The 24,789-nt window shown below is 45.7% G+C and overlaps 2 protein-coding genes across 20 annotated transcripts in view; both read left to right on the forward strand.

The window, feature by feature from the left end:
* PCNT (pericentrin) overlaps positions 1-13,366 on the forward strand; it is a 100,660-nt gene extending 87,294 nt beyond the window's left edge. For 12 of the 16 annotated variants that reach the window (XM_054829686.1, XM_054829677.1, XM_054829678.1 and 9 more), the window contains 6 exons: positions 3,066-3,230; positions 4,545-4,783; positions 5,760-5,848; positions 7,297-7,450; positions 10,200-10,327; positions 12,940-13,366. In XM_054829686.1, the coding sequence (XP_054685661.1) occupies positions 3,066-3,230; positions 4,545-4,783; positions 5,760-5,848; positions 7,297-7,450; positions 10,200-10,327; positions 12,940-12,983 (819 nt within the window). In that variant the 3' untranslated portion in view covers positions 12,984-13,366. Of the gene's footprint in view, positions 1-1,374; positions 1,548-3,065; positions 3,231-4,544; positions 4,784-5,759; positions 5,849-7,296; positions 7,451-10,199; positions 10,328-12,939 lie in introns of those variants that run through there. The other 4 variants (XM_054829690.1, XM_054829691.1, XM_054829692.1 and 1 more) reach the window with 2 other exon arrangements.
* A 6,129-nt stretch (positions 13,367-19,495) lies between these two features.
* The window catches only part of DIP2A (disco interacting protein 2 homolog A), a 142,743-nt gene continuing 137,449 nt past the window's right edge, over positions 19,496-24,789 (forward strand). The window contains exons 1-2 of one of the 4 annotated variants that reach the window (XM_054830887.1): positions 19,496-19,525; positions 19,568-19,767. In XM_054830887.1, the coding sequence (XP_054686862.1) occupies positions 19,671-19,767 (97 nt within the window). In that variant the 5' untranslated portion in view covers positions 19,496-19,525; positions 19,568-19,670. The other 3 variants (XR_008577780.1, XM_054830888.1, XM_054830889.1) reach the window with 3 other exon arrangements.

Consider the following 24,789-nt stretch of genomic DNA (forward strand, 5'->3'; position numbering starts at 1 on the left):
TTTCAGTGTCAGACTTTTTTGTTTTATTGCAGAGTCTGCCTCTGACAGCAGTTTTTCATAGATATGCAATATGTCTGACATATCAGGCCCTGGGATGTGCTGCTGCTGAGGCATCCAGAGACCGTGGTTTTTCAGCAAATTGTCAAGTAATTTTCAAAAAGCACAATAGGAGGGGTATTCTGACCGATGTTTGCAGTATTGCAAATATTTTATCCAAGCCTGGGGATTATCAAAGACCGAGCTCAGGTCTATTGACACAAAATACATGGTTTTTAGATACCATCTTATTCACCAGGTAACCTTGCCCTATCATTTACGTGTTTCTGTTGTAATAAAGGAGGAGATCTTCAACCACATTGCAGCCCTTTCAGTCTAAATTTGGGGGTTTAGGGCTAATTAACAGGTTTGGCTCTGTTCGATTCAGGCTCTCTCTGCTCCCTCGCCTGCCTGACAGCAGATCCCCAGAAAACAGACCTCTGAGAGAGAGTTCTGACTGTCTGGGGCACAAAGAGGCTTTTGCAACTTGTTCTTGCGTGCTCTGTAATACAACTGATGGATGACAAGCTGGCAAGGCGCGCTGCAAGCTCTCCCTGGGTCTAACTATGTATAAAATACAATAAATACTTTCCTTCTGTCACCTGTGCAGCCACTTAGGTGGTTGCCAAATGGATCATCTCAGCAGCGGGACGTAACCTCTTCCCAAGCAGGTGTTCATGGAGTTATTTTGGTTAAGTCTTCCTCTCTCAATGCTTTAGAGCCCTCTGCCGCAGACAAAACGCTGGGAGAGCCAGTGGGGGGAACCAGACAACCTTGTTTAAAGGCTCTATTTAAATCTGACTTAGCAAACTCCTGCCAGAGCTGAGCTGTCTTTCTGGCTCAGCTCCCTCCAGGTTATTACTCTACTGGAAAAGAAAAAAATAGTTTGGGCTGTTTGTTTTTCCTCTGATGCCATGAGGTGGTCTGCATTAGAAACTCTGTTGGAAATGCTTTCCACACTCTAGGTTCTGGGCTCTGGTTGCTGTCAATTAGCCGGCCTCTTACCATTGAGGCGGTGGATGCCGTGCACAACAGTAGTCCTTCTCGTGTTGGGCCAGACTTTGCAGTTGCCTCCTCCCGGGACTATGACCACGCTGAAATAAAGGAACTCAAATTTTCTGACTTAAGTTTTGTTTAACAAAAAAAAAGAGTTTAGTGGAGCACTCTAAAGACATATGGCATTCTATAGCTTAGGGAGCGAAAACTCTACCGTGATATCCTTTCTTCTGTGGGCACAAATGTCCCTGTCCCTCCTCTCTGCCCTCTTTTCAGGCTTTGATTTTTTCCAGAATCTCCTTTTGTTTCAGTCTCCTCCCTGAATTTCTCCTTCCCTTAAAGTACCGAACCGCATGCTCTGGACACCAAAGGAATTTACTGCTGTCACCTCCTTGAGTTGCGATAAATTGGGGACTGTTAGGGAGACTGGCAAAATGCAAAAGTGAAAAATCTGCACCAACATGAATATGGCATCAACTGGTCGATCAAATGCCACCTGGTGCAGTAGAAATCAGGTGGGTAGATGGGTCATGTGGAACTCCTCAGCTATTGCAAGTGTCTGGTTCTGCCTTCAAATGGAGGTTTTGTAGCTCTGGGGTGGTGGGACCGTGGTCCTTACTGGGATGCTTGCTGAGGAGGCCAATGTAAAGCAGCCTCCCCCCCACCTCACTACAATATAGATGGGTTTGTTTCCCATGTTTGAACTACTATTAGTAATTCTTGCCTGAATTGTGTTTTGTCTCTGAAGTCCTTATCTCTGCCCTTGTTCTCGAAACACTTCTGTCCCATCTCCAGGTGTGATATGGCACAGCTGCCAGCTGTGTGTAGGGAAACATGTGCTCTAGTTTGTCTAACTTCAGTACAAACCCCTGAAATCGTATCGAGCATCTGTGAATTAGATAAGTACAGTGCAAGAGTTTAACTTGGACAGAAATAAACGCTTAATTCAAAACAATACCAAAGGTAATGTTAGATTCTTGAAGCATTCTTGAACTCTGAGAAGTGTTAAGAAGCAGCTGAGAAGTGGTGAGCCTTTGCTTTCAGAAGTTTTAAAGACATTGCAAAGTGAAAAGGGAGGGAGGTGGGTTATGTGCCATGGAGGTATGGATAGCATTGCGATCCCCAGTTGTTGCTGTATACGTTGCAGGCAGTAAGACGACTTAGATGTCTGTGGTTTATTAAACTTCATTATAGAAGATTTTTTACTTGACAAGTTGTGCTCTTTGTAGGAGACAGATGTGAATGACACGTGTTGGTGTATGAAGGTATCCATAAGAAGTTACTCCTGAAAAAGCTCAAACTCCTAACGAGGCTGTACTAAAATGAGTTGCTAGGAGAAATCTGGGTCAGTTGTGCGTACTAGCTCCTCTAATGTACAGATTTTATGTCAAAGGATAAAACATTAACTGCCTCAAAAAATCTGTCTTGTTCCTCTGTGGTCTGCTGCATCACACACTGATGTAACGACCATTAAATTGAGAGTCGATACGAAGAGGGTTGTGAAGGCAGAACTTCCACAGAGAGCTGGACCTGGAGTTGTGGGTCTCGTTCCTGCAGGAGATGACTTGCCATAAAACTGAACGGCTCAGAATGGAACGTGATTTCTCAGAATTTGTTTCTGTAGGTGCTTTGCAACATGTTTCTGTGCACAGATGTACACTGGCATCTTTCTTCACAGTTTCTGTGCTGCCTGGGATGTGAAGAAAGCCAGATGGTTTGTTCCCGTTTCCCAGTGTTTGGGAGACTCTGTTGTTAAAGGGAACAGGATTCCCGTGAAGCTGATCAGACCAGTCTGTGGAGAAGGGGTAGTTTGATTGACCATTAGTTTGATACTCCTTAAGAAGGGCTGTTTCTGTGTTTCCGTTTCCCGTCCTACCATTTAACGCCTGAATGCCATTGCTGATTTTCAGGCTCATTATTTTTATGTTTTAGTTTGAGTAAGAAACTAACTGTATGCACAGTTTGAGGTGCTTGGCTGTGGAAGTGACATGCAAAAACCATCACAGCTCACTTCCTTTGGGTTTTGTTTTTAGATCAGATCTACGGATGATACCAGCTCTGCTCAAGAACTGGAAAGAGACGCTTGGCAGCGTGAGAGAAGCATTTTGCAGAATGCACTGAAACAGGCTGAATCCGAACTGGCTAAAGCGACTGTTGAAATTGAAAACAAACCGGTGATAGAAACCTCCAGTCTGAAGGTAAAAAGCTGCTGCTGGCCAGCAAACGGGCTGCCAGGAGCTCGGTGAGCGGCAGTGCTGTGGCCGTTAGCGCACGTGGTTTGCTCTCGCTGTCTTGCCTGTTGTACAGGCTTGCTCTGTGAGGACTGTTATCCAACTCAAGAGCATAAAACTTCTGGGGAGCTCAGTCCTTGGTAGTGTTGTTCTTGGGCATTTTCTAAGGGATTAATGTCCGTGTAGAACAGGTAATTTAGTAATTCTTTTTTGGTTTTTTTTTAATAAAGCTGATAAAATTTATCAGAGGAGCCAGGAAGTGTACAGCTCAGATTTCTGGGGATACAAGTATCTGTCAGATTATGGCATTTAACTTATTGCTGTAATCTTTTTCAGTTGCTATTTTAAAAGATGATTTTATAGAGGAACAGTTTTATAAACTGCCTATTAAATTAGGGACAGCACTTTCCCTGTATGTCCCTCATCAGGGAAGTTCCTTTGTAACCTTCTTGGTGTTAGACAGGAACCTGCCCCAAAAGTAACCCAGCTCTTTGAATCTCCTTCTACTCTTAAATGAGAGGGAGCTTCAGATTTCTTGTCTAAGCATGAAAATATCAAACATCCATGATTTTGAATGTTTTTCCCCCTGATCTTAAATACTTTTTATTTTTCTGACACATTTGATTGTAATCAAGTCAGATGGGCACTTAGTCCAACATGCTTTCTAGTTAATATTTATTCAAAGCAGATGTTCTTTTCTTTGTTACAGAGTTAAACTGTTTCAGAGTTTTGGCTATGACAATTTTGCTTTGAAACATGCAGGAGACCAAAGGCAGTCTGACACTCCAAATGGGGGGGGGCTTTTTAGCCAGGTACAGAATTGTTCCAATTCCCCTCGTGTCCTCAGCACAGGCGTTTGACGTGAAGACAGCTTGTTTGTCCTGGTTTTTTGCACACCAAGCAGTAACCAGCATTGTCTAGCCTAGCCGAGACTTCATAGACACAAAGAAATTCAGTGGACTTGGTACAAGGCTCCACGTCTGGTGTCCAAACTGCCAGCGTGTCATACTGCTACTTTGCACCAAAACTGGCCAAGTCACGGAGTCTGTTATACAAATACTTTCTCAGAATTTCATTTTAGAGATAAATGTTCACTGCTTCCATACTTCATAATTATGAAATAGCTATCTACAATTTTGTAAAGCAAAATAGGTTTTTAGATACCCATGCACAGCCAAGTTGCGGGAGATATTGCTGGAAAAAGCGACCCGCTTTTCTAAGCATTCTGTAGCTAAATCTTAACAGATTGAATACTTTTTTCCCCCTTTTTCCTTTCTCCAGTTGCAGAGATTATACAGGAAGTACCTTAGAGCAGAGAGCTTTAGAAAAGCTCTGGTTTATCAGAAGAAATACCTCTTGCTGCTCCTTGGTGGATTTCAGGACTGTGAGCAGGCAACGCTCTCTCTAATAGCACGCATGGGGATCTACCCCTCACCTGCAGACCTGCAGCCTTCTGGATCGCGTTCCCGTCCTTTCACCAAGTTCAGATGTGCAGCCAGGGCAATCATCGCCGTGTCAAGGTAAAGCCCAAACACTCGATGTCTCTCACACATGGTGTTTTCTTGGAAATTTTAAAAATTGATAGTTCCTGTGGTTTATCCTACGTTAATATTAAGCAAAAGCAACCTCCGAAACTAGTTCACACATGACTTGTGAGCTACAACTTTGGCCAAACTGCTATTCCAGGGTCAGCGCTGGTTGCATGCATCCTACACTAAGGATTTATAAAAAGCTGCTCCTGCCTCGAGACGTACCCAGCCGCAATAGAGTTGCGAATCAGTGCACACCCACAGCATCCTTTCAGGTCTGACCCCTGTCTGTGGGGACTGCCTGGATGGTCTGTCTTGTGCCAGAATGTCACCATCTCGTCAGGGCTGGTTTTCCTCTCTTGGCCTGTGTTTCACTGGGTGTGATTCTATCATACCCTGTCACTACCAAACGGGTTTTTTTAGCTGTGCTTGGGACAATGTGCCATCTCATAATGGCTTTTGAGTCCATTTAATGAGAAAAAAACCCCAACCACCCACCCAACCCAGTTTTAAATGTAATAGGTGGTTACTTCTAAGCAATTTCCTTGTCTAGTAAAAAATTACCACTAGCAAATTTAAGACTTGGAGGAGATGGCACAGGGTGTTTGTAGGCTGCTGTCTTTGACGTGGATGCTATAACGATAGCAATATCAAAGGAGGTGGGAACAGTGAGCTCCAAACTACTCCTCAGAGGCAGGAGGAGCTGCCACATCACTCTGCAGATTAGGGATGGTGGAGGAGCAGTGCCAAACCGAGCAAACCTTTCCGTCCGTCAGAGGATCGCTGCAGAGTCGAACGGGATAAGCCTTCGTTCCAAAGACTGAAGCCGAAGAATTCTTCCTCCCTTCCTGCAAGGATTGTTACTTATGTTGTTTAATACGTCTCATGCCAACAAAGAGTTTAGTATTCAAATTCAATGTATTTTTGCTTATTTTTAATGATTGTGCAAATTTATTTTGTTGCTAAGGTTAAAGTTTTTGGTGAAAAAGTGGAACAAAGTTAGCAGGAAGAATGCACAGGGCGAAACCATTTCTCACAGTATAGGAGGTAATACAGGTAAGCCTTCTGGACACGTACATTGTTTTAATCATAATTTCTCTTTAGTGATGTGTTTCGTTTAAAAACAAAACCAAAAAAAATACCCACTGAAGTAGCAAAATCTGTTTATCCGTTAACACAAATGTGTTTATCCGTTTCCTGCACACAATGATGATGAGTTTGCAAGGACATTGTAAGAAATCACAATTGACAACTTTCAGAATTTATAATTTACAGCAACACCAAGCTGCTCCTCTTCTCTCTTCATTGCAACTGTTCGAGCTGCGAAACAGAGTCCTGGGTTTATAAAACTCATCAGAGAATGATGTCTTGTACAGTTTGAAGCTACCTGTAATGGAAATTAGTGCCATGAGTTATTAATAAGGCAAGGACAAATACTGCTGTAATAGTATTAGAAGGGGTACGTGTAGCATCAAAGTAAGTCTTAGAAGTGGTGCACTCGCTAGGGCTGCCGGAGGTGAAAAAGGGCTTTCAGTGGTTCTGGAGGTTCAGAAGATGGCAGATAATCCACAGCAGATATCCCATAACTGTTTTCTCTGGGGTTTATGATGTGCTATCAAAGATGAGAAAGTGGAGCAGCTGGGTAGATGGTCTGATGCAGGTCAGTAAGGACAGTCCCTCTGCGTTACGTATGGGTGTGTTTGGTGAGAATTCAAACATCTTCGTGCAGTACCCGGTATGGCGCAACTGTCCCATTTTATGTAGTATTCCTTTACTTGTGGCTTTTCAACACTAAACAAAATTCAGATGAAATAGCGCATTTTTCATTACCTGGTACTACATAATTTTCACTGTTTCTCAGTTGCTGGAAATACTTATTTTAAAAAAACTCCCTACGTAAACCCACTGTGGTTCCTATGAAACTTGAATCCTGAAATGCATGCTAAACTTTTTAACTCACTACAAAATAGCATCTTGGCAGCCTCATTAAAAAAGTATTTAATTTCTTTTTGTGATTTAAAGGGCTTGTCTGAAGGGGTTTTTCTCTTTTAATGAAAACAAAACAACCCTGCCCTCAAACTTTCACCATTCTCTGCTGTCTCTGAAGTCAGAGAGCGTAAGTCAACAGTAACATGTAGTTAGAGCAAACAACAAGAATTAAAATTTCTTGAAAAAAAATACTTTGCTCATGTCGGCCATTGGAACGTCCCCTGTGTGGTTATAGCAACAGCTGATGAAAAAGCAAGTCTAGAGAAAGAAAATGGTGCAAGTTCTCCATTTGCAGGAAGCAGTTGTTCGACATTAAAATGTCAAACTTCTGTTAAATCTGGTGAAAACAAACAAAACCCAGCAGTTAGCTGTAGAAAGTGTATTTTAGCTGCATTTGAAACCAAACAGAACAGTACTCTGCTGTAATTCTTGTGGCTTTTATCCGTCGTGTTTATGATAGCCTGTTATGACTGGTTCCCAGGGCGTATTTTTAAACTGTTTCGTATTTAACACAGCCTGTGGTGCTAGAACAGAAATCCTGAAGCAGCAGCAGCAGCAGCCCCCAGCTGTCCATCTCAGCTCTCCCCCCACCCGCGACACTGGGCTGTGCCACAGAACTGGCTCGGCGAGAGTTGTGAGCCGCTCGCCCAGGTCCTGCTTACACAACAGGTCAGTCTGCAATCTCTGCCCTTGGTAATGGCCCTGATGGACACGGTCATCAAAATGTAACCACTTACTGGAGTTGGGACTTCAATGAGAGGAGAAATTTAATGATGATACAGAACTGGGAGGAGTGGCTGACACAGCAGAAGGCTGCGCTGCCATTCAGCAAGATCTGGACAGGCTGGAGAGTTGGGTGGAGAGGAACCCAATGAAATTCAATAAGGGCAAGTGTAGGGTCCTGCACCCGGGGAGGAATAACCCCAGGCACTGGTACAGGTGAGGGGTTCACCTGCTGGGAAGCAGCGCTGTGGAGAAGGACCTGGGAGTCCTGGTGGACAACAAGCTCTCCTTGACCAGCAGTGTGCCCTCGTGTCCAAGAAGGCCAACGGTGTCCTGGGTTGCATTAAGAAGAGTGTGGCCAGCAGGTCAAGGGAGGTTCTCCTCCCCCTCTACTCTGCCCTGGTGAGGCCACATCTGGAGTTCTGTGTCCAGTTGTGGGCTCCCCAGTTCCAGACCAGGAACTATTGGAGAGAGTCCAGCGGAGGGCTGTGAGGATGATAAGGGGGCTGGAGCATCTCTGGTGTGAGGAAAGGCTGAGAGAGCTGGGGCTGGTTAGTCTGGAGAAGACTGAGAGGGGATCTGATCAACATTTATCAATATCTAAAGGGTGGATGTCAAGAGGAAGGGGCCAGACTCTTCCCAGTGGTGCCCAGTGACAGGACAAGGGGCAACGGGCACAAACTGGAACACAGGAAGTTCCATCTCAACGTGAGGAAAAACTTCTTCCATCTGAGGGTGACTGAGCACTGGGACAGGCCGCCCAGAGAGGTTGTGGAGTCTCCTTCTCTGGAGAGATTCCAAACCCACCTGGATGTGATCCTGTGCAACCTGCTCTGGGTGATCCTGCTGTAGCAGGGGGTTGGACTAGGTGATCTCCTGAGGTCCCTTCCAACCCTTCCCAATCTCTGAATCTGTGAATCTTAGATCTGGTAAATGTTTTATTTCTTTCAAGATGGTACAGGAGAAGACAACTTCTCATTTGCTTTAAGCATGTCTGACGTTCTTGGACTAAAGAGCATTCCTAGTGGTGCTCCCCAGTTTAATTTGGACAGGGTACAGGATTTACAACGGCCATGTCTGTTAGCCCTCTTTGCAGGGTAATTCTTGTTGCCTTTGCTGTCCAAGTTGGAGATTAATTTCTGAGCATCCCGTGGAAGCGTCTCCCCTGCCATGTGGCAGCATTGCATTAGTATTAGCTGCCTTCAGGCTCTGCATGCGCACAGAACAGGAGGCGGGGAACTTGCAGGGTGTGCGCAGCTGCAGTTTTTAATGAATTATGGCCAGTTCTGCACAAATAGAACCCCAGCGACTTGTTGCTGGGTTGGATGTCACGGGTGACATTCTGCACAGTGCTGCTGAGACAGCGCCTGAGCTGCAAGGCTGAGCTGGAGGAAGGTTGCCTTCAGCCATTGCTGACCTGCCCACTCCCGGGCTCTCCCAGGCCCCAGAGTAACCTCAGGCATTAATAGCCCGTTACTGGTGTAGCGTCTCCTCTCCTTGTACGTGGCTTCTTGCTTAAAGTAAGGATTTGCAGGAGCTGATGTGGAAGGTAGCTGTTCTCAGTCCCATCGGCTTGGGGCGTGTTGTTTGTTTCTTTAATGTCCTTGCTAAATTAGAAACTTCAACCAGCAGGCAAGGGTTTTCTTCATAAAGAAAAAAGGAGCAGCAAGGGAGTCACTGTGGTGATCTAGAGGTACACAAAGACAGCAGATGCTCCATATTGTTTTAGGTTTTTTAACATTTTAATGTTGCTGACTGATTTGGGGGACAGGATAGTGCTTGTCACAAAGGACAGGTAGTGTTCTGGTTTCCATAGAATTTAGCAAAATATTTTGGAGAGTTAGAGACCTGCAAGCATTTCCCAAAAGACTGAATTCTACCTTGCCCTATTCCTGTCATGGCATCTATCAGACAGCCAGAAACAGCAGCTGGCAGATTACCTATCAAGAAAAGTCACTTGCATTGTACGGAAGGAGGATATTAATAGTAGTAGGCCTTCACTGACTACTCTGTGTGACTGGGTTAGTGGTAGCTCAACTCTGAAGTGGACATGAGATAGGTTAAACGATGCCTGTGGCTGCTTTTGTTTCCTGGCAAAGCTAGGAAGGAAGGGATGGATAGGAACTACCTTCTGCTCATGGAGGGTGCAGGGGGAGGAGTAAATCCTAACTCCAGACAGGAGCATGTTTGCACAGTGTTCCCTCCAACGTGTATTTCTGCTAATATTTGAAATCTGTTGTTAATGTCCAGAAAGGAAACACAGGGAGCCGTCTAAAGGGTCCCCCCTTTCAACCTTGTCCCTCAAGGTAGCGTTTTACCTGCTGAACCGGAGAGCACGCGCCTGGATGCAGCGTGCTCCTTGTCAGTCCTCCTCCGCAGAAGCGGGTCTTTTCTCACTTGGCCATTTGGACTTGTCTCTGACCGCAGCCCCCTTACGCGAGGGACTTTGTGTTGCGTATTAGTAGGGAGAGATTCACAGATGCTCCAGCTTTTACCAAAGCATCCTTTGTTCTGACTCCTCTGTATACAAAGCTGCCCAGTCTATATTGTTGTATACGTAAATTTTGGGTGGTGGTGGGTTTTACTGTTGTTATAGTTTGCTTTGCACTGAATTACTGCCTATATGAATGTAACTTTATCATATTTATTTGGGAGGATAGCATGAGAAAAGTAAATAATTTGTTTTCTTTTTAAGATTGCATCCATCCACAAGTTCAGCTTCAGAAAAGTCACTTGTGCCTGCTCAGGACCCTGAGCGATCGCTAACGGAATACATCCATCGCTTAGAGGTTATCCAGCAAAGACTAGGGGGTGCACAACCAGGTAGGAACCACCTTGTGACCCCTCACGGCTGCCAGCAGTCTGGGCTGCTTTTTGCAAGGTTCTTCCTACATACTGCCTATAACACTTAAAGCATGTAAAGAGCATCGCTTTAATGAATAATTGTAATTATTGGGGGAGGAGGAGAAAAAATTAAGTCTCTGAAATGAGACATTTTTGTGAATCATATCTAAAACTTGTCCGAGTGTGGCATTTCTCAAAATAAGTTCTTAGTGAAATTCTTCAGAGATAAGGCTGAATAATTTCATGTGATTTCCCCCCCTCCTGGTATCAAGTCTAAATGAGCAAGTGTTGCAGTTGTGTATAGAGTTAATTTGCTTTAAAGTCAAAGAGAACCGTTGTAATAGCCGAACGGGGCTTTCTCTGCAGCACAAACTATAATACTTCCCTCGTTTATCGCTTCCTTATTTTCCATAGCAAATTTAAAAGAAATTTGGAGGCTGTTAAAAACAGCCATCTAGTTCTAAGATAGATCAAAAAGCACAGAAAGGATTGTTAGTGGCACTTATCTTTGCTATTTAAAACATTCCCACCTGATTTCTAGACTAAATTTACTTAGTTTAATCTTCTAGTTGCTCGCTCTTGTTAGATCGTAGTTATATCATGGAAATTCCTTGTCCCAAGAAAGAAATTATAACTGTTATCATGCCATCCTCAAATCATCTCCTGTCAGGGTATGATTAGATGTGTTTTCCAGTGTTTTGTTATTTTTGAGACTTCAGCCTCAACCTTCTCCAGCGTATCAGTATGTCTGGGTGGGAATGACAGAGCTGGACCTCCAGCTGCAGAGTCACTTGGGCTGGACCAAATACGATAGTTTCCTGGTCTGAGCTAATACGGGCCACCAGGTCAGATAATGCCACTGACGTTTTCACCCAGCCTTCGTCCCTTTCATCTGCTGTGGCTCTTTCCTTCCCCATGTTCTTCTGGCTGCTCATCCCAAAATCAGTTTACTTCATCATACTGCTTTTGGGTCACTACCATCCTTGATCTCTAGGGAAGCACTGATCACTTCCTTCCACCAACCACTGCCCTTGGCTGCCCCTAATTTCAGCCAAAAGCTGGAAAGATTACCCAGTAGGTATTTGGCTGTGGCACCACGGGAGGGCCATGCGCGTTCCTTCACACGTACACATCTTACATATTTCTTTCACTAAGCATAACCGTTGTTTCCCAGGCAGGCTTGCCTCCTGTAATTGTCCTTCAGCCTTTGCCCAAAGACGTGTGGCTTTATACCGGTTTTCCCAAGATGAGAAAAATATTTGACCATATCCAGAAAATCTCAGCCAGGTACCAGTGCTCTTCCTGCTGGCCACTCCTCTGGTCTTTATCATCAGCAGGTCATCTCTGTGGTGATTTTTTTCGGAGAAGGGGTGGGGATTCAGTCACTGGTCACAGCATTACATAGTGACTCTTGGCCCTGCCATCATTGCAGATGCTCGTTCAGATTGCATCTGCTGCACTGGCTCCTCAGCGATACCGGGTTTGGACGTTAATCTATACCGCAGAGGTGCTGTGTTGTTCTCACTCGGTTTCCCCACAATTTATAAAAGGCATTATTAATTGCAATTACTGACTTTACTGCTTTTGGAAAATTAATGATTCTTAAGTTAACTTCTGAGGCAGATTTTTTTATGATCACATGTTGCATTCCTAACACATTTTTAGTGTTAACTTTGATAAATTCAACTTTAAAATTACGTGTTTCTCTAGAAAGAGAGGAATCCTGGCTTTGTCAACGTTCATGGGAGCCTGGTATGGCTGGACAACAGCTCTGGGGAAAGTCTGAAACATTGCCTGTTTTTCTAGTGCTATGAGTTCATCTAATTAGAAGTTTAAAAAAACAAACAAAAAAGGGTACCTTGCTTACAAATCTTAGCCTTGCTAATATCACTAAAGTCAACAGCTACAGCGACACCTCCATATGGGAACTTTGACATTGTTCTCAGCAGAATTTTACCTAGAAACCTTAATACTGTGGTTTGTTGGGTTTTTTTTTTTTCCCCAAATACTGCAATTGTTTATGGCAGATGTAGATAGTTAAACAGATTTTAGAATTGAAACCTGACAGCATTTCATAGAAATAAGGTATTTCGCTGTACGCTAAGTGTGGCATAAGTATTCCACAACTGGGACACCATTAATAGCAATTTTGTGGAAAGTACGTATCATTTTTATAATTTTCATGTTACCAGAATGATGACGTCAGGAATTAGAGACCGATGCCTGTAAGCAAAATGATTTCCCAGTTTCTAATGAACTTGAAAACATCTACTCAGTGACAAGACCTTGTACAGCAACAGAACGTGTATTGAATCATCACAAAAGTAGTAGAGTTGGTCAGAGCAACCCCGTTGCTGCATGTAGCAAGCTGGCGATGGAGCTCTGGTCTTAACGTGCAAGCGTTTGCTTTGGCAGACGTGTGAGCTTTCAAATCGTGTTTTGTATTGTTCCTAGGTGGCTCATGAAAATGGTAATTGCTTTCAGCGTAGCTCATATGAAGCACTTTGAGGAAATTACGTGCTGCTAACTGCACCCTGTTGCTTCATAACACAAGCAGTTTCCTAATATTCAATTGTTTTATTTAAATTTAGGACAGGTTCCAGGCCCACCTCGCCAGAGAAACGTGGAAAAGTGATGAGAAGGCTTCTGAAATCTGTACCATGACCCTCCACGTTATTGCTTGCTTCTGAGTTGGTCCACACTGAATGGAGACACTTGTGATCTCTTGTGCAACTGAATAAAGGGCAGTGCTTTTGCATCAGTTTTTTATATGACTCTTTTTATTATATTTTAGTACTTTAAGAGGAAATGACTTTTCACTAAGAACAATGTTTTACATTCTCATGTGAAATTACTACTCAGTTAACAGCTGAAGTGTGCCTGCATCACTCTATTGTAAGTTGCAAAGAGTCTCTTTGGTGTTTATTTTTCTATAGTGTATAGCTGGATTCCTTGTAAAAAAAGTTATTAAAATGGCATTTTATTAGTGAATGCTTACATTGTATGGTTATTTATTTCCACCTTACCCATTTACTTTTTTTGCTGTTCCTAAAATTGTTTGGGGTTTAATATTTCTGTAGGATCATTCTGAATAACGGAACAGCTAAACTGCTCTCCCATATATCAAAGATACATGTAGCCTTCTGTGAATTTAGGGTTTGCTCTTCTGGTTTTACAATAAAGAAGTTCTCCCTCCCTCAGTCTTTCTCATGACATTCCACTTTAGTGCCAAGCCACCACTCCTTGAGCTCTTCTGTGACTGAGCTGTGCGTGCATGGTGCATTTGGTCTGACAGAACTCATGCAATGTAATTAATCTGTGCCTGCTCGAGGCGTCAAATGCACGTTAGATTTTCCTCCAGCGTGACCTTCACCTATCAGACTCATCTTCCCAGCCCTGAACTTGACTCGGTATTAGAGCTCTCCTTCCAGTTTCCTTTGGTGTTCCCTCTGGGGAGAGGGAAGAGCAGAGCTTTAGGGGGAAACTGCCTCGGTGCTCAATGTAGGGTGTTTCCATACAGTAGAGGATGTCTGCCTGTACTGTGCTGCACGTCTGTCCTGTCTGGGGTGTCCCCCCCACCCTGCTCCAAATGACAGCTTGGGCAGGTGGCTCCTCTCGCTGCCCTGGCACTGGTGTGCCAGGTTGTATTTGCTGATGATTTGAGTAAAGGTAATGGGCACTGGTCTGCATGCGAGCAAACCTGTGCTGCAAGTAATGGGACAGAAGAGCACTAGTCTTCTCCTGGGAGACTTAGCTGTTTCCAACCTACTTCTGAACTCGGCTGTCTGGACCCTTGCCTCTCCCTGAACTTAGTAGAGACTCAGAGTAGTCTGAAAAGGAGCTGCTTCTGACACTTGGCAGACTGGAGCATCTGTGGTCCAAAATAGATCTGCATTAGACTGGTGTTTATAGATGGGAAAATTAACACAGTCAATGCAGGAAAGCAGACATTAAGTTCAGTCTAAAGTGTAATGGGACAGAAGAGAAATAAGTGAAGCTTACAAGCGCCGATTCAGAAGTTTTTAACACAGCTTTTGGACTGCTGGTAGTTACCTGTCCCGTTTAGTCTGGATCCTTTTAGCTTCATTTTCCTAATTCAAAAGGCTCATAATTTTTGTTTAACTGTACGCATTTTTGGCAAAACCAAACAAACCCCCTAAACTATATCTACCTCTAATTAAGGGAAACTCCTGATTGCAAATCTGAGCTCTGCGCAGTACCCTGTGCTTTAGGTACCTGCCAGGGAGGCAGTTCCAGGTGTGAACTAAATTGCTGGAGAGGAGAGAAGAGACGTTCTGGTGGTACACCCGTTTCTATCATAATGTCTCAAGTGCAAAAATGACATTCCCAATATCCTGCTGAATAAGACTTCTTCCTGTGATACTTACCTGTGGTATTTGTTGTCACGATATTTCACAGAAGCCAAGTGCTTCTTGGGATAACCTAAGATTCTTCTCCTTTTCTTTAGAAAAAGTATAGGCAGAATTGTAAAACCAGAAGTATTTTAAGACTCTGGAAACGTGAAGTTTCTACCTTTGAAACATATGTGTACATGGTGTTTAACTTTGGAGTATCAGAAAAATCTCTTCTGGAGGCAGATTATTCTCCTACAGCCGATTGAAAGATATTTGTCTACAGGATGTTTGACAATTGGATATTGGCATTTGTCTGAGATCGATATACTTACTTAACTGCTTTTGTCCAATATTGATCTTGGCAAGCTCTTCTTTATCTGTCGGGTAGATCCCCATTTAGTTCTCTGAAAAACAGCATGGTATGACACACTTGAAAAATAGAGGAGCCTGGCGTGAGCAGCAGGGGAGAGGAGCCATTTGTGCCGACAGCCTATCCATGGGGAAAATGAGCCGTGCCAAGAGCTTCTGTGCTGCGTGGAGGAAATGCTGTGGAGCTTTAGTGCCAACCCTAGGCCAAGGAAGAGTAGTGGACTGCTCCTGGTCCTCATGGCTCCTCAGCACGTGCTTCTGCCTCTGGGTTGATTGGAGCCTGGCTTGACAAAGTGCTGTACCTGACAGGGCTGTGTATTTTTGTCATTTGGTGGTGGGAGCACCCAGGGCTGCATTCCTGAGTCACCAGCAGGCTTGGAGCATGGCCGGCAGGCAGCACGCTGTGCAGCTCAGGCTCAGGAGACTGCAAAGCCACCCTCGGTTCCACCACCTGTAACTGTGGTGGGTGGTCCTGCCGCATCTGCTCCCAGCCTGGCTGCCCTTTGGAGAACCTCTTGCTGGGCTCCTTTGCTACCTGCCAGGCTGCCCGCTCGAGGCAAAGGTGCCTGTGGGAGCTGGGAGCCATGTGGTGCTTTGCAGGTGGCCTTTGGGTCAGTTTGTGCGATGTTATCTTGGCACGCATACAGAGGTTATTACCCCGCGGCGGTTACAGCAGAACCTATTACCTGATTGGGCATAAATTTAAGAGGGCCACGAACAGGAGGTACCTGATTTGGTATAAAAGCTTGCCAAAAGTAACTTCACTTGTTCAGAATTCCAAACCAATTTGAACAAATTTATGCTGGATCAGTGGCTGTATCCTGTTTCTTTTCAAAATCTGATTCTAGGAGCCTTAACGCTAGATGTGGCATTCTGTCAGACTGCACACTCCGAATGGTGTTGGTGTCCTTTTTTTTAGCATACCACGAGTATATCTTGTGTTATAAATAATGTGCGTTTCTAGAACAGAATTCCAAACCATCACTAAATCAAATCTGTAATTTCACATGTGAACTTTTTCACACGTGCGCTTCTCATTTTGACTTTGTAAGCAGGAAGGTTATTAGACCTTAGGGCCTGTACTAATCAGCCAGTAAGTAGTGACACTGCAAATCTAAGTTAATGACTAGTTTTAAGATCTGGCACTTTCTGGTGGACAATAAAAAAACCCCCACCTTTTAAAGGACAAAAGGTAAATTTTACGTGTATTTAATTAGTTTCCCGGCATGCCCCGGTGTTCCTAAGTTGGCATATCATAAGGATCAGTTCTGTTTCAAGTGAATTTGGTTTTGCATTTGCACATTTTTAAATCAATCTATAGTCTAAGTAATTTAATGTCCCAAAGATTCACTGCTCTTAGATCAGTCACCGATAGGGTGAAACCGATTCAAATATTTCCTTAGTGTGCACACAAAAGCTATAGGAACAAACACAATTTTCCCTCAGCACTTTGTGCCAGATGCAAGCACAGCGGAATAGTGGAGAACGGAAGTGTTCCTATGTACACCCTACTCCATCCTTCTCAGAGATGAGGGCTGCGGGTGAAGTAAGGTGTTACTGGAAAGCGGCAAAATACTTCACTCTCTAAGACTTATTTGGAAGTTTTAGACAGCAGGCATTCTTTATTGCAGCGCTGGGTGCACGGGGGATAACTCCACCTAACGTGCACACCCAAAAGACAAAACTAGCAAGTATTTATACTATGTTAATACACATTCATTACATTTCCGAGTAGTGCTTATCACATTCATGGATTTTCCAGGAACTCGTTAGCATATGCTAATATCTTTCTCACGCATGTTTGTTGGCACCTCCGGGTGGTGGTCGGGGGGGGGGGGGGTGTATATGTGTGTGTGTGTGTGTGTGTGTCTTCAGACTCAGTCCTGGTGTCAGGTATACCTTATCCCTCAAGGCTGGTTTTGTGATCACCTTGTAACTTTCCTATCTTTGCGCATCTGTTCTTCCAAGGCCGAGCTGTTTAAAATGAGATTGTTCCAGAGCTTCTTATTTTACAACTAATTATTTTCTAAGTTACAATGGTTTCCCTTTCGTTTGGTTACATCTATTGAGCAATGGCTCTAATTGCTTGAATTGATCTTAATATTTCAAGATTCACAGGTATCAAAGGCTGTTAGCAATTCACCTCTAGGCCAGGAGAGCTATCAGTAACTTGATGTATTTGCTGCTGAGGCTCCCCCCCACCCGTAGAGGCCAAGCACTCGGCACCCACTGAAGGGCAAGGCCCGAGCCTCTGCAGGGCTTGTGTTCAGCTGGAGCCTTTCCTGGACACTCAGGGCCGTGTTATTCCCCTGCCTCGCCTCCTCTTACCCAATGCACTGCAGCAACCCCTCTAAGATAGTCTCCTTGGGCCTCTGCTGTTTGCAGAAACGCAGGCAGGATGTGGGGGGCAAGAGGCAGGCACTGCCCCCCCCTTCAGAAAGGAAATTGGCAGAGGATTCAAGCCCATCAGTCTTTCAGGATCCGTGAGCTACAGCTAAGGTGTTGCCTGTGGCTACACTCCCATCTGCTCCCTGGCTCCCACAGAGAGAGTTTTCTGAAGGGCAGTGCAGGTGAGAGAAGTGTTTCTGCCCAGGTGGGGTGGTAAAGTCAAGTTTTGAACAGAGTGGCTTTCCAAGTCCTGGTGCGGTGCGGCTGTGCCTTCTGAAGGGCAGTCCTACAGGACGCGTGCTCTGCAACACGTTGACCTCAGTAGCGTGAGCAGAGAAATCAGAGGCTGAAGCACTTCGTGACTGGGTGGGGAAAACAGAAGAGAGAGGGCAGGAGCAGAAAAGGGAAGGAGAAGCAAGGACCCACGGTAGTTAACAGGACCAGAAAGCGCCTGATCTTCCAAGTAATTTTTTGGTAATCTTCCCTGAATGGAGCATGAGTAGAGAGTCTCCTACTGCTGCAGTGACCTGGAATATCTGCTAGTACAAATGTCTGCCTGTCTCACCCTGAGCTATGCTACAGCATGCTATCCATCCACATTTCACAGAATGCAAGCACGGTGCTGGCAAACACAAATGCCATCCTATGTCTTGTTGCTTGGAGACTTGCAGCTCCTAACTGCTTCCTTGTTTGAAGGCTGCACTGTACTGTGGATGCTGGGGTGCTGCGTGACGTGAAGCCATGCTAACCCATGTGAAACCAGTGTGGTGTGGTGTTTTTTTTTTTTTATACCTGTCATGTATGCGCGTGAGAAAGAGAACAGCATTCACGTGATGTCTTCCTCAGCAGTGAGGTGCCCTGATCTCAGAACAAACAAACTCTTCAGCCTCTGTCATTCTGCCGCCAGTTCAGGAGCAGGGTCCGCAGGGATACCAGGTGCAGTGCCACGGCCATGTTCTTCTGCAGCACTGCACTCGGGAGGCGAAGGTGCAGAGAAAACGCTTACATCAAAGGCCTGGGAGAGGCCTGCACTGCCCCTGCCCCATGTCCGATACCAACACAAACCTGGTCCCCACAAGGGAGACCTGCTTCTGACAGAAGTAGTTGTTGGTAGAAAACTTCTCCCCAGATTTCTTCCTTGCTTTCTGGCTCCAGGAAAGCTATTGGTACTTGCAGAGCCATCCTGGTGGTCAGGACCACTGGCAAGGTCCTGGATTTGCCTTTGCCTGCATCTCTGCGGGCTGCAGGAATGCCAGAGGAAGATCATGCCTTGGTGCCTGCCGCACATTCACCCTGGAACCTGTGGTTAAACTGGGATGAGCCGCTGCATCAATGCAGGCTCCAAACCAAACATTTCCTGCTGGTCCCTGTAGTGCTCTCCAAAGGTGGTTTTCTTTTTTTTTTTTTTAAACTTTATGCGGGCCCAAGCACCACTTTACATCCAGGCTCTCGCATCTCCATGCCCGCTCCTGGGAACCGCTGTCAGAAGGATGGGGCAGGATTGTTTCCGATTTTCTGCTGGGAGGAAGAAGAGGGGAGGGAGAGAAAGCGCACTTTCGGTATTTTGAGAACGGGACACCAGCAGGTGGGGAAGGGAAGGGAAAGGACAGCAGCTGGATGAGGTTGAGGGCGGGTCCTGCCGAGGTCCTTCCTCAGCGGTGAGACCACGCCGGGGTGAGGGGGGTCGGGGCCTTCCGCAGGCCAGGGGCTCCCTGCCCTCACCACGGGAGGGCGCCCGCTCCTAGGGGAGCTTTCGTTGGGAGCCTGGCCCTTACTGCGGACGCAGACCGGGTTCCGGCTCTCCCGCCGGGGCGCTCCCCGCAGCGGCGGCGCCTCACGCTGAGGGACCCGCCCGCAGCCGCTTCCCGCCGCCAGGGGACCCGCGCGCGGGCCGGCTCGCGCGAGGCGGCCTGGGAGCGCCCCGCCCCGCCCTTGGCGGCCGCCCCGCCCCTCGCGCGGGGCACGCGTCCCTGGCTGCGGCAGCGGCTGCGCGGGGCGGCAGGGTCGGTGGCGTCTCCTCCCGTCCTGCTCCCGTCCCGGGGCCGGCGCCTGCCCCCGCCTCCTGCCCGGCCCCGGCCCCGGCCCCGGCCCCGGCCCCGGCCCCGGCCCCGGCCCCGGCCCCGGCCCCGGCCCCGGCCCCGGCCCCGGCCCCACCTGCGGCAGCGCTGGGCGGCGGCTTTGGCAGGGCCCGCTCGCTCCTCGCCTGCACCATGGCGGCGGAGCGCGGGGGCTGCTCGCTGGAGGCGGTGCCGCTGCCGCCCGAGGTGCGCGAGAGCCTGGCGGAGCTGGAGCTGGAGCTGTCGGAGGGTGAGGGCGGCCGGGCCGGGGGACTGGGGGGCTGCGACCGGGCACGGGGCGGGGGGATCGGCCCGGGCCGGCCGGCGCCGCGGCAGGAAGCCCGCGGGTCGCTTCCGTTGTCCGCCCGGGGCGGGGCGGGGGCCTGGTCCGTCCGAGGGGCTGGGGAGGCGGCGGGAGCCTCGTCCCCCGGCTCCCCCCGTGGCTCCTCTCCCGCCACCGGCCCTCGGAGGGGAGCCGGGCCCGGGGCTCCGAGGGCCTGCGCCCTTCTGCCCGGGACTCCTGGCCAGGCAGCGGTGGGGCTCGCCCGGCGGCTGAGGGACCGCTGCGGGGGGAGGCGGCTCCAGCCCCCGCGTCCTCGGCCAGCGGCCCCGGGTGGAAGCGGTGGTGGAGGCCCTTTCTGAGGTGGCCATGAGATGTTTTACCATTCGATCTGAGCTGGCACCGAAAGGGTCGGTTAGTGTGCTGCTGGATACTGTGAAAATACTGGTTCGGTATTTTTTTTTTTTTTTAATATTCATTCCTAATTATAGCTAAAGTCTTAAATCCGTTGTTTTGGATCTCTCTATAATTCCCAGCACTTTTATGCTTTCCTGTATATCAGGTTTCAAGGCAGAAATATGGTGACATTCCGTCCACTTCTGTAGCTAATGACCCCTTGGTCAGAGGTGGCAGAGCTGCAGTGCCAGGCTAAGGTTCACTTTGACAATATAGATGAGCCCATCTATTGGTTTGGTCCCCTCAAAAGGTATGGTTCCTTTCCTTCCACCTCCAGGCTTGTGTTTGGTGGTAACAGTCCTTTTGTGATCCCTGGGGAATTATACTTATTTTCTTGGTAGGATTGGGAGGTTTTATGCAGACCCCTTCCCTGGTGTGGCCCACCCTGCAGACAGGCAAGTGTAGACGTTTGGTGCAGGAGAGCACGCGGGGGATGGAGGGGACCACGGCAGCATTTTCTGGGAGCAGTTAGTCATTGCGTTTTCCCTAGCTGTGTTGTCAAGCTGCACCTTGGACAGAAGAGCTAAAAAGCTGTTAGTGCCATGGTCCCTGGGGGTAGGAGCATTCAGTGTGCTTCTCAGATGTTGCGGTTTTCAGATCAGTACGTTCAGGTGGGGAGGACGGGTTATTTCACCTTCATATGCTGGCTGACGTGTAATGGTTTAGGAAATGATTCACGGATCAGATGTCCTCACCTCCAATGTGGAACCTTTGGTGCAGAGGCAGGGGAAAAGTATAGGGTTAGTAACTTTGTTGTCCAAGTTTAACCTGTTGCTGCATGTCTATCAGAGCAGTAGGAAGCAGTACCTGACGTGTACTGTTGCTTGTGCAAGAGGAGTTCCTGTGACTTGCGAGCTGCAGTAGCGTGCAGCTGGTACCCGTGTGCTTTTGCACTGCGGCCATGCTTGGTGCAGCGGTTCTTGCATGTGTGCCTGCTGGCACTTGCCGATCGGCTGGGATATCCTGGAGTTGGCTCCTCTTTTGTGTAGGTCCTGACTGTGTGTTTGTTTAACCACTGGAATCTTTTCTTATATATGGGCCTGCAGTATGTTAAATCTGTGAAACGCCCAGAGTGATTGCAAATTGTCTTCATGCAGCACATCTAATACTGAAATTTCTATTGCTGCGTAGCTGCTGGATTAATTAAATGATTGGATAAAGTGATAATGTTAGCTGAAACATCTTGACTGCTCTGAAGACTTTGTTTATGATCTTAGGTGTGATCTTTGATCTAAGGCACAATTCTTTTTCTGCCTTGCCTAAATGAAAAATGAAAGCGTTTAGGGGCAGGAGTTCTTCAACATCGTGTAATATGTTATGTATCCATGTTCTGCGATCACTTGGAGTTTGTATATGCTGCTTTTAATGACCCCTCCATCATTAATATTCAGAACTTACTTACTTGGAGAGGACGGAATAGTGATCTAGGATTAGGTACTTGCATTTTAATCTATGTAAAGTGGATACAAATTTTGTGTAGTATTCTAATTCTAGAAGTAAATCGATAGCTGTAGAGATTGTCAATTATTTCCCTCTTTTTATGGGAGTGGAATCCAGCCCATAGTGGAAGGCCGCTGCTGCCAACGACTTCCTCAAGTTTTCAGCAGCCTTTTTACTAGATGTACAGTGCTTTTCTGCACTTTGTGTGTGGCTGTTGTAGCTGACCTCAGCCTTAACAAAGGCTTTTGTGTGTGTGTGAAAACAGGCGGACTGCAAGGACATGTAATGGGGGATTTCTGATACTGAAAACACTATAAATTGGAAAAGGTCGTACTTGGGAGGATGTTACCACAATCTGAGAGGAAGTGAGAAGGAAGGAAAAGAGAAGAAGAAACTTGAGAGCAAGTTCCTTTCTACTTTGCACGTGTACTTTGTTAATTGAAATGTTACGTGTGCTATGTTGGGGCAGGAATAACATATGTTCTCTCTGATTACATTATTTTCACCTATGAATAAATCAGGAAGACGATTAGAAGCTTCCTTTGGTTTTGCCCCAGGTTGTTATAGTGAAAGTTGGGAAAACTGTTTACATTTTGATGTAGAGGAAAATGAAGACAGAGTACATGTCTACTTTCTAAAGACAACTCAAAATCCCAAATAAAGTGTTCAGCCTTGAAGAGTTTTGGATAGGGAGGGAACTCCCAACTCTTGTTACAATTCTGGTTGCATGTGGTGTGATGGATCCTTCCACTTTTTATTAGATCCTAATCTCTTGATGGACAACTCTTTGTATTCTTCATGCACTAGAAAAATAATTGGGAGGAAAAAAAGAAACCTTAGAACAATGCTGCTGCGGTGTTTTGTTATATCAACACTGTAATTTCTTTCTTGCTGAAAAAAAAATAGTGCATCTTAGTGAAAACTAAGAGATCTGCCATGACCTTTTGGGGAGATAAGGACAATTTTGAGACGGTGATTGGCAGCTAAGCTGAATTGTAGCTCCTCAAGCTGTAGGCTAAGCTTTCTTACCTTAAGACTGTAAGATGCTGCAACTTTCTGATGTCATGGAAAGATGTGGAGTTCCCTAATCAATCTGGCAGGATCTTCTGTGAAAGCATGAAAGTGATGCTGTGAAAGTCCTGTACTTTATTTTTTTATTAGTGACTATAAAATGGGTTTTTTCTTCTGTGCTCTGGAAGAGAACTAAGGTTATAAACTCCCTGTTAAAACAAAACCCAATCCGCGTTGGAGATTTTGTAGGAGAAACATCAATGTGCTTTTTCAAAGCCTGTACCTGGTTTATGACAGTGTATCGTATATTTGTGTGTATTTTTACATATCTAAATGTATTTGTAGCTTTTCATTAAGGTGTGATAATTTTGAACAGCAGGTCTCATTTAGACGTATAACTTATCCGTTCATGAAAATTACGTTTTATTTGAAAGCTGTGCCTCAAAACAACTTTTGACTGTGCTCTTGTGCAAAAGGCTCCTCGTTTTTATCCTTTTCCTTTTCAGAGCTTTCCCAGTTTTTCTGCTACTTTTTTTCCATGGCACATAGCTATAATTTACTGGCTTATGCAACAAGATGCGTGTTTTGGGTAAGAGAGAAAAGCTCGGGAGGTCGTGAAACCTTCCTCTGGCAAAAATGGATCTTGGCGTTCAAAGACCTCTTTCTGAAGAGCGCTAGGCACTGCGCTTCCACTTGAGCAGCTGCTAGGGGATGTGGAATTGGGTCATTTTTTGCTTCTTCTGGGTCATCTGTGCAGGAAGATGCCTCACTTGTTCCTCCTTAATCCAAGGAAACGTACGTAGAAGCAGTCAAAGATAAAGCCATATTATATATCCTTATAGCAATGAGGACCGTCCCACTGGTGTTAGCTTGTGTGGCTTTGTCTTCTAGAGTTTGCAGTGGTAGTCTCCTCAGCTAGCAGGTCAGGGTCTTAAAAGAACATACAACTATGCTTGTTTCTTTTCTTGGAAATTTTTTGTATGTGTTGCTATGTGGTTCTGGTGAGACCAGGCCATTTGGATGTGTAACACATGCTTTGCATTCAGTAAATGTTACATAAAAGCTGTGGAGTTTCCAGACTTTCAGGTGGCTGTTTGACCAGCGTGTGAATGTTATAACGCTTTTCTTTTATTTGTCTGAATTTCTGATCAGCTTTAAATGTTACATATATGGATTTGTTTTTTCTTCCATTTCTTAGAAATTTGTAGGTCAGGCTTATTTTGGAACTGAGCTGAAACTCTTAACAGAGATTACCTACTGTAAAGATGCTGAAGCTAAGAAGTCTATTCTGTTACCTCACTGATTGCCAGATGGCAAGTGCTGCTCTTGATGGCTTCTATCAAACAGGCTACAGAATTAGTCCTGAGATAGAAATACATTGTCACATAGTTTACTGTCTTAATTATAATTTAATTTCACTGTTTACTTGGGGTGTTGTGTTTTCCATCTCATAACACATAGCTCCAAAGGTTCTTCTGAGCCTGGTTAAGTTTTCGTGGAAAGCGTGGTGGTTTAGATGGAGAATTTGATGTGCAGGTTGCTCTGGTTCCTGATGAGGTGTTTGCATCTGCCTCGACAGAAAACTCACTTTCACATAATTTTGATCCCAATTATTTATTTCCCATTTAAGAAAGGAAAAATTGGTGTGTGTGACAAGCTTTGTCCGGTTTGTTATTTTGGGGTTTTTTGGGGGGTATTTTGACGTACTGTAGGTAGTGTAATGCATACAACTGAGTGGAAGAAGCTGTCAGCTAAAAAGGGTTTCCTAAGAAAATTAAAATTTATTTAGTGTCTGACATTTTTGGCTATTGCAAATATTCCAGCAAATACTTTTTGTAATAACTACTAGCCAATATTAGCCCATGCTAACAGTCTGGTTGGGGGTTTTAAAAAAATAAATTGATAACAGAATACTTTTTTTGTGCAGAACACCTTTCTTATAAAAACTAAAGGTAGCAGTCAGAGCTGAGAAATGTAAGTTAATTGGTTTTGTTATGCTAGCAGTGTTGGTGTGGTAATAAAATACTGTATGTGAAATGAGGTGAGGAAGACACATACACACACTTTAACCTATTACCCTTATGA

Source organism: Grus americana, chromosome 6 (assembly GCF_028858705.1).
Source record: "Grus americana isolate bGruAme1 chromosome 6, bGruAme1.mat, whole genome shotgun sequence".
Lineage (NCBI taxonomy): Eukaryota > Metazoa > Chordata > Aves > Gruiformes > Gruidae > Grus > Grus americana.